Source organism: Polyodon spathula, chromosome 10, assembly GCF_017654505.1.
Source record: "Polyodon spathula isolate WHYD16114869_AA chromosome 10, ASM1765450v1, whole genome shotgun sequence".
Taxonomy (NCBI): Eukaryota; Metazoa; Chordata; class Actinopteri; order Acipenseriformes; family Polyodontidae; genus Polyodon; species Polyodon spathula.
This window is the reverse complement of record NC_054543.1, coordinates 13,103,076-13,118,393: the sequence shown is the minus strand read 5'-3', so window position 1 is coordinate 13,118,393 and position 15,318 is coordinate 13,103,076. Positions and strand designations below refer to the sequence as shown.

The following is a 15,318-nucleotide window of genomic DNA, read 5'->3' as shown; positions in this document are numbered from 1 at the left end:
CAAAGCTAGCAGATACACCTGTAATTCTCACTCAAGAGTTACCCCAAGCTAAGTTTCAGACAGTAGCTACTCAGGTTGCTAGGGTATGGTCTACATGGAGTCTGTGCAGCAGTGTCATCTGGGATGATTAAACTCAATGACCTATTGGTTTTAGACATGTTTAATGTTTGTACTTTAAACACCATTAAAAATACATGACAGAATGTCAAGAAAAACGTTTTTAGGTAAAATTGTTTATAATCAAAATAGAATGCAAAACCATATTACTGGATCTTTAAGAAGATTGAAACCTACGATATGTATTGGCAAGACATCATATTGTTTTATAATGAACTTAAACTTTCAATGTACAGTATATAATTTCATTAAAAAGAACATGTACGTACATATATATATATATAGAACTGAATGTCTTTGATGAGAGAACACATTCTCATAAAGTGTGAACTACATTTCTGATTTTTAGCTCGTAGCAGTGGCATCACAATAATGGCTTTGCCAAGGTTTGAATTCAGAACTCCATCCAAAAATATTTTCATAAAAATATATGGGCAGGTGATCAGAAGATGTTGATGGTTTGTGTGTGTGTTTGAATAATAAACTTGATGGTCTTCTACACAAACAAAACTACAGCAAGATGTGTGTATATATATATATATATATATATATATATATATATATATATATATATATATATATATATATATATATATATAATATAATCATTTTCTTTATTATATTGTAATATTTGGAGTAAATTAATACAGTAATACAAACCTCATTTAACAATAGTCATCTGAGTTGTCAGGTTATTTTTAGACTCCACCCCCCACCCCCCACCAAGCAACAACAACCCAACAACAACTAAGTTTGCATTGTTGATTCAATGTTAACGTTATATACAATTACAAAATGTTTTATATGATTTTAAAATTTCAACGGCAGATCTTAATATGAAATATTTTTTTCTGATTGACACGGTCCCTCATATTTACAAAAGCTTAATTTATAAATGATTTTGCTTGCAACTAGAAAGACAGAGAAATGTAAACATGTTATTTGGCAGATCTGTATATTTTCTTCTAAATAGGTTAATAAATAGATGAAAAGGTGTATATTATTATTATTATTATTATTATTATTATTATTTCGCACTTTAGTAACACATGTGATTGCACAGTTATGTAGTTTATAGTCCCAATGGTAAAGTTAACAGTGGTCTTTGTTAGAAAAGAAAGGAAAATTCAAGAACACTAAATGACGACAACCAAAAGAGATAGATACTTCTAGCAAGACATTCACCTGGAAGTATTATTAGTGGGATATATCATGCATATAATCCAACAACATGTCCATTTCCATTAAGAGCAGTTATTCTTTACTGCAGTGTAAATACAAGTAAGGTCTGCTTCTATTAATTGCTTAGGTCAAGTATGAGATGTTCATAAATCTGTGTTTTTCCCTTAAAACTAGAAGCCAGCAGAAACTCACGGTTGTCAATAGAAACAAGTGTAAAAGCCCTCGGAGCCTGGATATTTAACTCCTGGAAATTAACAAACTGGCTCTTCTTCACATCCCAGCGGTAGACTTGTGTAAAGGAGTAGTCACTCCCGAGAATTCCGTACTGCCAGTTGTTCACAGCAAAAGGCTGGAACACCATTGATCCTCTAGATGGCACTGTCTGTATCTCCAAAAACATAGAGCCATCCCACTTCATCACTTTGGAGTCCCCAATAAACCTGGTGAGGCAGATGTACAGGTCGTTATTCACTTTGAAATGCTTGACCGCAAAGACATCCTCCATTTCAGGAATGTCTGTGCGCCTATCAAACAATTTCTGGGATTTGTTCCACTGATAGATAACAGGGCGCTGGGAGCTGCTCGACAGAATCAAGTGCGGTTTGTTGGCTATTTCGAGATATTCCACATCCGTATCTCTGTACCAGGGGTGGAGGGACTGATGGGAGTAGAACCCATTTCCATTCCACTTGTAAACTGTTGTAGAACCTGCTTTGGAACTGTCGGCAATGACAAAGTATGAGGTGTCATCGATTGTGAAGGTTTCCACGTCGTTAGGCTTCCTGATTTTGAGGATGTCAATATCCTGGATTTTGATGAACTTGTTTGCAGAGTTGTCCTGTTTGTAAATGTGGGAGCCTCCAAAAAGCTGTGCAACAATGATAAACAGCTGAGTATCTATCACCATTGGTTTGCAGACGACCGTGGAAATGCCTTAAAAAAAAAATAAAAAAATATAAGACATTTAATAGTGTATGTCGTATGAGCTAGTAAAAGGGGTAATAACAAAGGCTCTGAAACAATTCTTATTTCATGTTCGCTTTTAAAAAAAAAATGTTTTCCAGGCGTTATTTTAACTTTTACTCTGATTAAACAATCTATTCTGCCACATGTACAACACTATTGGTGGGTTTAATCAACCCTGATAAGCACTAATCCTGAACCATCTAATGTAACTTATATTGGTCTGTGGAACCATTAGTCTAAGGATAAACACACTGCTTCCTTTTCTGGTTCACTCCCTGTGCAACAGGTTATAGACCCCACCAGAGCACCACACTCACTCTCTATACAGCACATACGACCATCTGTCACAGTTACATGAAGAAATATTAACATGTATTACAGATGTGAAGAAATATTTACATGTATTACAGTAAATCAGGATAAATGCAATGCCAAAATGACTTCTAATTGAATGAAAGAGTGCACCACCTTGTGGTGGAATATTGTAATCAAGCTACTGTTTTCAAATAGAACTGCATTATTCTCTTAAAGGGGGGTTGTTTTTGAAGATAATAATAATAATAATAATAATAATAATAATAATAATAATAATAATAATAATAATAATAATAATCTTTATTTTTATATAGCACCATTCATTGTGAACCAGCATCACAAAGCGCTTTACAAGACACGAGAATAGGATATGTGAACTATGCATCAGTTGCAGAGTCACTTACAACAACGTCTCACCCGAAAGACGGCGCACAAGGAGGTTAAGTGACTTGCTCAGGGTTACACAATGAGTCAGTGGCTGAGTCGGGATTCGAACCAGGGACCTCCTAAACAGGGATCCCCTAAATAAGAACATATTTTGAGGCATATAATCTACATTTCCTAGTATGTTCTTTTCTCATATATATGATATTATATGTGTTCAGTATCATAACCAGTCCCCAGTGAGCTTCGGTGAGCAATGCAACTCTAAATGCTTCCTGTCCTCACTCTCAAAATCAGCGTTGAGGAGTCTTTTCGAATCAATTTTTGCTGGAACTGTTAGTAAACTTAGTAAGTAACAGTTAAAGCAAAAATTACAATAGAGGGTCATTTAGAAAGCAAATAATGGAATATTAAACAAGTAGGAAAATAAACCTTAGCAATATGTAGATGATATAAAGCAGCCCATTCAAACTTTGGTTTTATTACACCTTTAAAAGGGCGTATAATCCACAGTTGTGCCTAAAAAGTAAAGACAAATCTGGAGTAGATTAGTCAATTGAAGATATTGAAAATAACTTACTGCTAATGTTATCATAATTCCGGAAGACCATTTCAACATGATCCCATTCTAGGAAGCTGCACTTTCCCATGAAAGGCTGGGCAATCACAATATGGTCATCATTCTTGTAAGAGAAGGAATCCACTGAAATGGACTCAAATTTCAGGGACTGGTATGAAGCAAATTCTGTAAAACATAAAAAGGAGACAATTGGTAATATAACATTCAAACCCTTTTCATTTTCTGTCTAGCATGTTGAAAAAGAGAGTTGAGGTGCACTTGCAGAGCAGTAGGGGCTCTCAGTGGCATGGTGACAATCGGAATCACTCCTGACTATAGCCAATGCCATTGCCTCTTACAATTTGATAAAATGTCTCGGTTCACTTCCAAATTACAAGTAAGATGTATTCTTCAATCAAGCCACTGAATAACAAGATCTTACATTTAAAACAAACAGGATCAATGCAAATTACTTTTGAGTGTGTATTACAAAACTGCTGTTATAAATTAATTTAGCAAATAACAATCACCTGTTGTTATGCAGTCAAATGATTGCGGGTCAAGATCATTGATTTTCTTCCCTTGATATGCTGGTGGGTCTGCACAATAGATTTGATCCACAGTTGCATTTGTGTTGTGCATCCATTCAATTAACCACTTCAATTTGCAGTCACAGTTAAAGGCATTGCCTCTGAGATCCCTGCAAAGCAAAGATGATGAGAAACCTAAAGACGAGCTTGAAGCTAGGGCACTTGTGGGAGAAGTTCGACTATGATTTTGATAGTATTCAGTGATATACTGTATGTACAGCTTAAAAAGTATTCATTTTTTGGCACACTTTTTTCTCATATATATTTTTTTGTAATATGAATTAATTAAGTGATTGAGCACCCTAAGTATTATTTTTCACAAAACATTTAGATAAAATCTTTGGAAATGATGCAGAATTGAAACAGGAGTAAGAGGTAAGTCACATTTACACAAATACAAGTCATATACTAGGGAGAATGTGTCAGTTTAAAGGGTCTACTACTTTTGAAAGCTGCATGAAAAGCTTTGTGAGCTCTTCCACTTTCTGTTGGTAATGTAGCTTTATCTGGTTCCTCTGGTCCTATATACAAGGAGTACCACTGAAGACTAAAGTGAATAATACTGACTACCTTTAGATAAAATAATGAGGGATAATTATTGTGAAAGGAATCATAGATCTGCTTTTGATGTTTACATTTTTTTTATTTTTTACCTCAAATTGCAGATGAGTGAAATGTACTTAGATTATGTATTTCCTTCGCTAAGCAATAAGCAGGAATAAGAATTCATACTTACACCTTTATTAATGCCTCCAAGCCTTTGAAAACATCTTTAGGGAGTGTCTGAAGATTATTATATGCCAGGCTCCTGCAAATACATTTTTTAAAACCATCCTCAATAAACTGGTATTAACCTAACAAATCCAATAAGTACACTTTTTTTTTTCCTTCAGCAATGCATTAACCAGTCATGTATTTTAACTCCATTTTCTCCCTAATTTGAAATCTGAATGTCCCCCTCACTGCTGCAACCCCCATACCAACTTGGGAGGTCTGAAGATCAGTGGGCATCCTCTATTTCTGCTGTCTTGCCAAACGTCTCTTCAAATGACAAACAAACTCAGATTTTTTCAAACCGCTGAATTCTGGGGGCAGAGTTCAGCCTAACTGTACTCCACGTGATCTTGTCTGGCACCTGGCCAGTAGTGGTTGCTATAGAGCAGCCAATTACCAGATTTTCCTTCCTAACTCAGCACAAGAACAATCACAGAACTTGCCCTCAACTTGAAAAGATACTGTCATATAAACAGCCTATCAGCAGCTTTTGCACATCATTTACTGGTACTAACCAAACAGATTTCTGAACTATTTGTTCAGTGGGCGGTCGCTTCAAGATCTATTTTTCTACTGCTTCTATAAGTTTACATTGGGAAAAAAGTTCAGTATCATGCTGTTTTGATGTATTACCACAACACTGCAGATAATTTTAAAGTGGGGGAATGTTATTAATAATCCAAGAACCTTATCAGAAGGACTACATACTAGTAGCAGCATGAGTAAAAGCAACTAAGCAATTAAAAATGAAAACACTCTGTGCAAGTCTGAACCCTGCTTATCTAATTCCCCCTAAATATCCCTTTGTACAATACAAATTGATTAGCAAATGGCAGGTTATTGAAGTATTCATGTCAAGTGTAAATCACTGCAATATAAAATGTACATATACTTTATACATTTATTATATAAAACCAAGGTTATCAATTTGTTTATTGTTTTTCTTAGTGTTAAAAATATGTAACATAGTTAAGAATTCAAATTCTCTGATGAAAATTAAATCTGAACGGTACTTGCCTAGCACAGCAAATCATACCAATGTACACTCACAAATAATTGCTCACAGATCCATTAATTGCCAGAGGGTGGGACATTCCTGTAGTTGTGCATGCTTCATTCCTCAGCCATTATGAAGGTGCATTCAACAAGTCATTCACATAAAGACTCAAAAACATCAAACTATTGATGTATGAAAACATTTAAAAACAGTATGTGTCCTTGATTAGGAAAACATGTACAACAACCCAACAAACAAATTCTGAACGACTCTGACTATAATGTATGAAATATATCATTATTATATCGCTGTACTGGAATCTTTTCTATTGTTTTTTATGTTTTTTTTTCTACTACTTCACTACAGTAAGTTTCATGCAGAAAGTTTCATGACAAAAACAGTAAAACTTGAATCTTTTATAAGAGTTGTTCACACTGCCCGCGATGCAACAGGAGACACTGAAGTGACGCAAAAAAAAAAAAAAAAAACAGGACTGGTGTCTTTGCGATTTTGATATTGCAAGATAATTCTTGCAGTATCAAAATACCTGGCGCTGCACAACAAAGGATACAAATATAGACACGGCAATGAGGGAGAACATCTGGCAGTCCATTTCCAGGGAACTGGATATAGCTGGTGTGTATGATTCGTTTACCGTTACTGAAATAAGTATTCTGAAAAGCTATTATGTATTCCACATTTTTATTAGCTGTTGTGACAGAGTAGGGGGAGGACGTGTGTTTGGGTGTGTGGTGATGGAAATTGTGTTTAATTGTTTAATTGAGTGACTGAGGTGTGATTGAAAAGTGTGAAATGTGGCCAGGTGGTAATGGAATCATTGGTTGCCAATCACCCCTAGTCACGAATTAATGTTTGGTGTGAGAGTTAGGAGTGGAGAAAAAGTGAGAAAGTTAAGAACACCATGATAGCTGTGTGTGTTTAAAGGAGTGTTTTTGTTAAAACTATTATTTTGTTCCTGTGTTTTGTGTTTATTAAAAGTGCACCAAGGTACTGAACTGCAATTCTGTCTGTGGGTGTTTGCTATTTCTGCCGCCTGACAGCCAGCCAGCCAACCAGTCACGCTGCGCATGCCTGTCGCCACTGGTGTCAAGCGTAGTGCCATGGCGAAATCGGGACAAATCGCACTGTGTCCGGTGTGTGGAGACCTTAAGGCTGTCACTAGTGTCATGTAGACTCAGGCGTGTTTATTCTATTTTGCTTGAATCTTTTATTTTGGCTCTTGTGCCGTGTTTCGTTTGTTTCTATTTTTTGTGTTTGTTTTGTTAAATAAATGTATGCATACACTCTTAAACTGCAACTTTCTGACTCTGGGTCTCTTTCCTGCCGGTAACAGCTTGGGCTGTAAAGCTACCCTGTCACAATGATAATTAGTTTTCTAGCATATTGTACAAGGAGGTAAACATTCTACATTCTAATAACCGACAAGACCTGCCAAGTCGCTAACATACACCATTTATAGAAAAATACCTTAAATTGTGTTCCATTCATTTTCTTTTGCTTTTTTTTCTGTTGGATACCCAAATAAATCTAAACATTTTAGGGTTTTTTTTTTTTACTTTGCTTTCTATTGTGGTGGAATGTTTGTTTTTTCAACTTAAACTTGTTTGTGTACATGCCCTACAGCAATGGAGTGACCTGACTGGTTGTTATGGTGTATAATTGTAGATTAACTTATAGGTATTTACAGTTTTCCATCTTCTCCCACAGCATTCTTTGTTATGTGTAGAGTCACAAGACTGCTTCTCCCCTTTGTTTTTTTTTGTTTTTTTGTCCAACCATACTAACAGAAGTCCAAAACCAAATTCATGCTCAGTGAAACCTCTCTACTAAAACCAGTCAAGACCAACAAAATGTGGCCTGTGTTCTTAACTTTTTCTATTAGAAAACCTGTGCAGAATGTGGTCGAGGGATAAATGAGGTAATTGATATCCATTTAATCCCTCAACCACTATATATACCAGTAGCTTTTGTGGATTGTGTTTGGTTGTTCATAAAGGAATGAAAGAGATCAGTCACAAAGTAAGAAATAAACAATTGCTACTTGTGCGGAGTACAGACAGGCATGATACTTGTTTTGGTTGTGTATATGTATTTTGGCCATCATGCTGTTTTGTAAAAGTCTTTAGTTTGTTTGATTTAATAAATATGAGCGCATTGGCGACTCACCCGCAGTACTATTGCATGTGTATTTTCTGGTCTGGTGACCCACCATGCCACCCTGTCACAGGTGGGTATTGTCATTTTAAACTGCATCAAGTTTTAATCGTGCACAAATGATTGTGTTACCATTGGTTTTTGTGTGATTGCCAGCTCTGTGCTGATAACAGCACAAAGTACAACTAAGCAAATCTACATTTGTAATATCTATAACCAGATGGATCTCAGTGGTACATAGCAAATTAGTAATACATTTTAGCAATGTAGAACCAAACCATAAAGCCTTTTTACTTCTTTGTGTTGTGAACTGCATGCATAAATAGTGTTGAGGAGTTTTATGAATACTAATTGAAATTGTGTTAGCACTTTAGCTGGATGCACTCAAAGTTGCATGTGTGTAGCTCTCAATCAATAAATACCCAATCAACATTCTTTATGAATACAAGTCATTTTACAGGAAAGAAAACAGGCATATGGGGCAAAAACAAAGTGGAGGTCAGCATGAAATGGTAGGATTTATTACCACAACCATCAAAATAAAGAAAACAGCATATACTTACAGGTGAATAAGCGACTTAAGTCCTTGAAAAGCATTTGGAGAAATCGATTTGATTTTGTTGTTTTCGATAAACCTGTGAAAGCATTTCCATACTGTTGTTATTGTATGACTCCATCTACATGAACTACTGTCTATTAAGAATGTACAAAAAAAGAATAAAAATTAATATTACTTACAGGTACTCGAGATGTGGAAGACCAAGGAAAGCATCTTCACGAATGGCCTCAAAGGAGTTTGCAGTGAACAGGCTACAGAATACATCAAATAATGCCATTTAAAAACAACCACAGGGCTCATTCCAATCAGAAAGAAGACACTTCCACAGTTTAAGTTTAAGCTATTCAACCCCTGAAACATGCTTGCAACCCTGCATCAAATAGGCCAACCTCCAGCTGTAAGAGGTTATAAATATAATTTTCCAGCTAGGCTATAACTTTTGCCCAACTTTTGTTTTTAAATTAAACATAGATACAGTATTATTACGATGTACATGGGACATTACAACTTAAGTACTAGTTTGACTTATTAATGGTATTATATCATTGACATCACCATGTAATGAATGTTTACAGCATGCAAGAAAGAATTAACATGCATTTCACAATTTATCTGCACAATCAAACTATCAATTTAATAAAATGACTGGTTCTGTTTGATTAACTTACCCTGTATCTTTAATTTGTAGACATATGAAGATTTGTGATTAACTAACTGCTTGATGTTTCCTACAGTTTTAACATCATTCCTGCTATTAGGCAGATATCTAAAAAAAGACAACTTACACTGACAGCCTACAGACAGTGCAACTAGAAACCGTCATTATTTTCATCTTTTTAGAAAGGAAGTTAACAGAAGGTAAACAATAACTGTGATTTAATATGCAATAGAGTCTGATGTCAACCGGCTGGTAATTTTGTGATATTCCTTGGCTATGGTGAAGGAAGAAATAATAACCAAAAGCATCAATCAAGCTTGTTTTGATAAATTAAATATGGGTTAGTGTTCATGAAAACTTCTGTAGTTTTTCCTTTTTTGAAAACATTTTTACAAACACCTTTCTCTGAGTTTAAAATAAGATCATTCATGTAGGATTTATTAAGATGTGTGTATCATCTCAACAATGTGCCAGAGATCTAAGCTTTGTTTAAGTTCCGCTGCACCACTTTCCATTACATTTAAAAGTAAATGGAGTGCTGAGGAAAGTAACGTAAAGTAACTAAAGCAAAAGCTTAAACAGTTTGGCTTGATTTGTTGATATATGCTGTAGACTCCACTGTATGATAGGAAATATGTCAGAAATTATTTTTTGAGACAAAGTACATAAATACAATATTTCCACTGTTAACATTTTTTTAAATAAAACAATTAAATATTGTGTTTATTAATATTCAACAAGCATAAACTGAGCCATTCCCGTAAAACACTAATGGTTCTTTTTGCTTTGATGCCAAAACATGAGTCATTATTAGTGCGAAACATAGCCTTTACTTCTTATTTTTCTTCTTTTTAAACTGCTTTATTACACTTATCCAGTCCAAACACATCGCTCATTTTCTCAAGCTGATGCCAAGAGAAGTATGTTGCACAAAATTAATTTAATTTAGAGACACTATATTACTCTCTGGTTACCAAAACCTATTCTGCTCATCAATTGCTCTGATAATTAACATAACTGGGATTTTTCTTTTGAGACAAAACACCCTAATGTATATTTTTACTATCTGTATGTTGGTTCGTCCGGAGCGAAAAATTTATAATCAGTAGTTTTCATTAAGTTTGGGATGTATAGCTCACCTATGAACTGTGAGGATCGTCGATGCCTTTATTATAAATATACATGCATGGTATGCATTTGTGTCTTATACAACAATTATTGCTAATTTATTTTACCCCGTTTTTCTCTTAATTGTATTTTTAGGCTCAGCCCACCGCTACCACCTGTGCGCTGACACAGGCACGCCAAAGACGAACACACGCTGTCCTCCGAAACGTGTGCCATTTGCCAACTGCTTCTTTTCACTCTGCAGGCCCGCCATGCAGCCAAACACAAGCTACAGCGTCGGAGGACAACTCTGGGCAGCTTACATCTATTTTTATGCAACTTGCGTAATCGGAAAGAAAATGTCTCGGTGATGCTAAATGCACCACCTGTAAGCCACGACTACTGGCACTGTGCAACATAAAATGATTAACTTGTTTTCAGGCGTAACGTGTTTTGAGCTGTGTGTTTGACTTGTTTCAAGGGTGTTAACCTTGCTTCTGATTTGGACAGTTTCATTCCAGTCGTGCGACAAACAATAGATAAACAATAGAAACAGGTTCTATTTTAGCGACGCGAAATTTTCTCTGCTGATGTGGATACGCCCATTTGACTGCAGTGTCTACTACATTATTTGCTCGCATTGCTCGCGTCCAGTGTGGATGCAGCTTTATGTAAATGATGCTTAGAAGAATTTATTATGCAATACAAAACCACCTTAACTAACTACTTCTAAACACTTTACCTCCCCCCCGCAAGACTTAATTCGCTCACTGTCCGCAAAAGTGTTTTGCTATTGCCTTAGTGGTTTGCAAACTTTGCTAAATAAGGTCCGTGATTAATTAAAATAAAAATTAAAAAATTGTAAAAAGTGAACTTTATTTAAGCCCTTCAAATCCCATTAAATTAAACGGAGTGACTAGAACCAGTACACATTCTACTGACAGAAAGAAATCAGAAAAAGACTGATTAAGATCATGGCTGAAGAATATTAATATTTATTGAGAAAGGTAAGGGTAGTTGTGTTTTGTGCACCTACTGTCAGCAGCTAAACCTGCTGCTTTAGTGGCAGGAAAATCCTTCTGGTAGTACTATAATTTAAACATCTTATTTACAGTTCTGTTTTGAGATCTTTTACACAGAGAAGCACGCTAAGGTTCCGAATACACTGTGTACGTTTGACTAGGAGTCCCTTCCTTACATTTTTAAAGCACATTTCCTTAAACAACTCTTATTCAATCAGTCCTGCACAGACATAAAGCTAATACCATTTTGCTGTAATGCAGCAGTACTGTGCTGCCTACCCGACAGTTGCTGCAATGCAAACCTCTCACACCTCCAACGCCGTTTGCAATTATTAGCATTATCAGCATAAACATATCTCCAACTGAAAAATACTGATTTGCTGTTTAAAGCGATTATAACATGCTGACAGAAAAATGTATAAAATTGAATCTCACAGAAGCTGCAGTGCTGGTGTGTGCAGGAAGCTTCCGTCAGGAATTTCGTTGAATCCAGATTTAACAAACGATCTAAAAAAAATAAAAATAATAATTTTTTAAAAAAAAAAAAACAAAAAAAAAATTGTTATTGGGAAATCAAATAATGCAAGATACTAATAGTGTGCATTACAATAATTAGTCCAACAGAATGGCGTCCAATAGCCTATTGTCTTATTCATTTAAATATTAACCATAAATTTACATTAGGAAGGTTTCACAATAGTAGATTAAATGTAAAATAAAATGTTTATTCTTTTGAGATGACGAAAACTAAAACTAAACACCAAAATGCAGGTGTCATCCTCATTTGATGCTGTAAACACAAAACGCACGCACACAAACATTTTATTAATGCACATTTCCAAATGAACTTACAAAGAAACGACATCAGGGGGGAAACTCTGCGGAACGCTTCTGATATTTTCACACAGAGCATTATCTCTAGTGCATATACACGACGTGGGGCACCTGGGTTGCCTTGGTCTGCCTTCTATTAAAAGATGCAAAGATGCAATCCAAAGGAAGAGAGCGTATCTTTTGAAGGTTTTGTTGGCATATCCCATCCTTGTGATCCACTCTGGTTACAACCAGCGCGTCGAATATCGTAGAACGTGAACTAGGTTTCTTTTTGTAAGTGAATGATTTATTGCACAGGAGGCCAAGACAGTCGGTTTTTTCTTCTTCCCCTTCTCCTTCTCTTCTGCCTCTGCCGTGCTAGTAAACTGCAACTGATCTATATTCACAGCACTGAGGCGTTGATCTAAAGCGATTCGTTCTGCGAGGCAATAGCAGGGATGATGATTTCTTTAAACTGGAAGATTACAATATATATATATATATATATATATATATATATATATATATATATATATATATATATATATATATATATATATATATATATATATATCAAAAGATAATAATCTCCAACACTTTGCAGAACAGAGAATATAGTGTCTCCCTTCAAAAATACATAGTCAATACACGCCCTGCCATGGGCTAATTTAATTACACACCCTCAATGTTATATTTCAGCCTCAATTCATCATGCATGAAACTTATAAAATCAACGATGCCTCTTAAAATAGACGTCTGCAGTTATTGGCTAAACCCTGGGAAAAAAAATATGGAACGGTCTATAACCCCCAGGGATGTTTTTCCAGTCGATGTTATAGATGGATGATGTTCACTACTTTTAGTACAATAGGTAATAACTAAAAACACCTTGCATTTTTTTTTTTTTTTATTTAATTTAAAAATCCTTACATTGTGTTCCAAAATCCAGTTTTCTGTCTTTACCGCTTGTTCAATTGTGTGGAGGGGGAAATTGGCGCATGCCATCTAATACCAGATGATGAGCGTCCTATATCACCCTTCTATAATATCTAGATATACCCCCATTTTCCACTAGTCTGAATGTTTTTCTCTCCTTCAATACGCTATGTATTACTTTATCATCCACCTCTTATGCATTCAACTGGTTTATTAACACCTCTTTGTTTGAATTTACATTCCAAAACATAATGCTGTAGTTTTCAACCTTTGACAATCTCCACATAATCCATCTACATGTTTCCCTATTCTAAAAAGATGCTGATCAATACAGTATGTTCAATGCTCAGCCTATTCTTATAGTTTTTTCCCTCCTGTTCAATTCCCCTCTAAATGTTTCATTACCTAATCTAACCTTTGGTTGTATATTATCATAAAACCTTCCCTTAGGATTGGGTTCCCATTGATTCTGCCTTAATTCCATGATTTTTTCTTTAGTTATTGCATTTATTTCTGCCTGGCACAGAGGGAGTACCATATCCACTTCCTTTCACAATAACCCATTTTTTTTAACGATCCAATTGCTGGTGAGTTAACAGGTTTGCCGCCTGTTATAAAAATGGATTGTTACAGCATGACCCCTTTACCAATAACTGAGTTAATGTCTCTGTTCCACCGTGTGGGCTATAGTGTTCTACATGTATTGACCCAGGTTGCATTAGGCATTTTAAAAACTAAATATACATAGCTTTTGTCATTGGTCACCGTAACTTATATCTCCCTGTCATACCAGAAAACCACATTCAAGCCTCGATATTGGGAATAGAGCTACACATTCATCAATCATTAGCATTTGTTGGCACTTCCCTGACTTTGTTAGCATATGTTGTCAGTTTTTGCAAATGCAGAACTATACTGGAAAAGGGAAAGGTATGGGGGGTTCTTGGTATTCCTGTGGTATCATGTCAGAAGCTCCCCCTACCTCATTCTATGATACGATCTGCTTTCCTGTTAATGGATTCCTGGGCATGTGAAAATTAACCTTTGACATTAGGGTCATCAATACATTATTCAAGGGTTTTTTAATATGAACCTGTAATGTTGCCTGCTACAGAAATTATTTATTTATTTGAAGTGTGTATACAGGTTAGCACCACAGAGAAGCACCATATTGTTTCTGTTCCTGGCATTGGTAGTTTGAACAATCATTATGTTTCTAGTCTAATTTACTTTGAATTCAGATATTTAACCAGGTCTTTTTTCTGTATTGGAATTGGACCAGGATACAGGGATTAACACCTCTACTTTTCTCTAAAGATGGCATTAAAAAAGTTCTAGCTAAGCATGCTCACATTTTATTGAGCCACATATCATTTGATGTATTACAATGTATTCTTTGATCTGATGAAAGCAGAATTCAAATTGGTATTAACATACTGTCAAACTGGTATTAGAGGCCATCGGCACAGTGGAGAACCTGTCTACAGTGAGCACTCTGGTGTATCCTCATGAATATAAAGACCACGGTCTATTAGAACCACTTTTACACATTCTATCAATCAGTAATATAAGCAGGCCTAACTGTAATTGCTATGGCTTGAACATTCATACATTGCTATAAAACATGAACTAACACATATTGTTTGCGCACTTCTCCCTATAACAGCCTAGTTTATAGATGTGATTGGTAACACTGTGTAACAATTTTTTTTTTTTTTTGTTCCTGGGTAGTAAGTGTTATTTCCTAATTGCTTATGCCTCAAAAGTATAGAAAATGGCTATTATTCCCCACAAACTTTGCTTCTGTGACCAGGACAGTGATATTTCAAAATATCACTATTTCCAATGGGAAAATTACAATTATACTGTATTTACAGTATAATTGTAAATCTTGAAAAAGTACTCACTTCTAAATCTGTTGTAGTCATCTTTGTATTACTTTAGTATAAATACATGTTAATTTGGATTCATACGTTTTCTGACTTTGTGTGAACGAAAAGACACACATTTGCCCATTTTCCCATTGGAAATAGTGATATTTTGAAATATCACTGTCCTGGTCACAAAAGCAAAGTTTGTGGGGAATAATAGCCATTTTCTATACTTTTGAGGCATAAGCAATTAGGAAATAACACTTACTACCCAGGAACAAAAACTGTGTTAC

General features: G+C 35.4%; 1 protein-coding gene across 1 annotated transcript; it reads right to left on the bottom strand.

Moving 5' to 3' along the window:
• Positions 1 to 927: 927 nt before the first annotated feature.
• Positions 928 to 12,651, bottom strand: LOC121321865 (leucine-rich glioma-inactivated protein 1-like). Its single transcript, XM_041261163.1, has 8 exons — positions 12,258 to 12,651; positions 11,841 to 11,912; positions 8,798 to 8,869; positions 8,623 to 8,694; positions 4,850 to 4,921; positions 4,054 to 4,223; positions 3,545 to 3,709; positions 928 to 2,232 (listed from the first exon to the last, which is right to left on the bottom strand). Exons 1-8 carry the CDS (start codon positions 12,443 to 12,445, stop codon positions 1,415 to 1,417), a joined length of 1,629 nt encoding a protein of 542 aa, XP_041117097.1. The 5' UTR covers positions 12,446 to 12,651; the 3' UTR covers positions 928 to 1,414.
• Between the last annotated feature and the right edge of the window lie 2,667 nt (positions 12,652 to 15,318).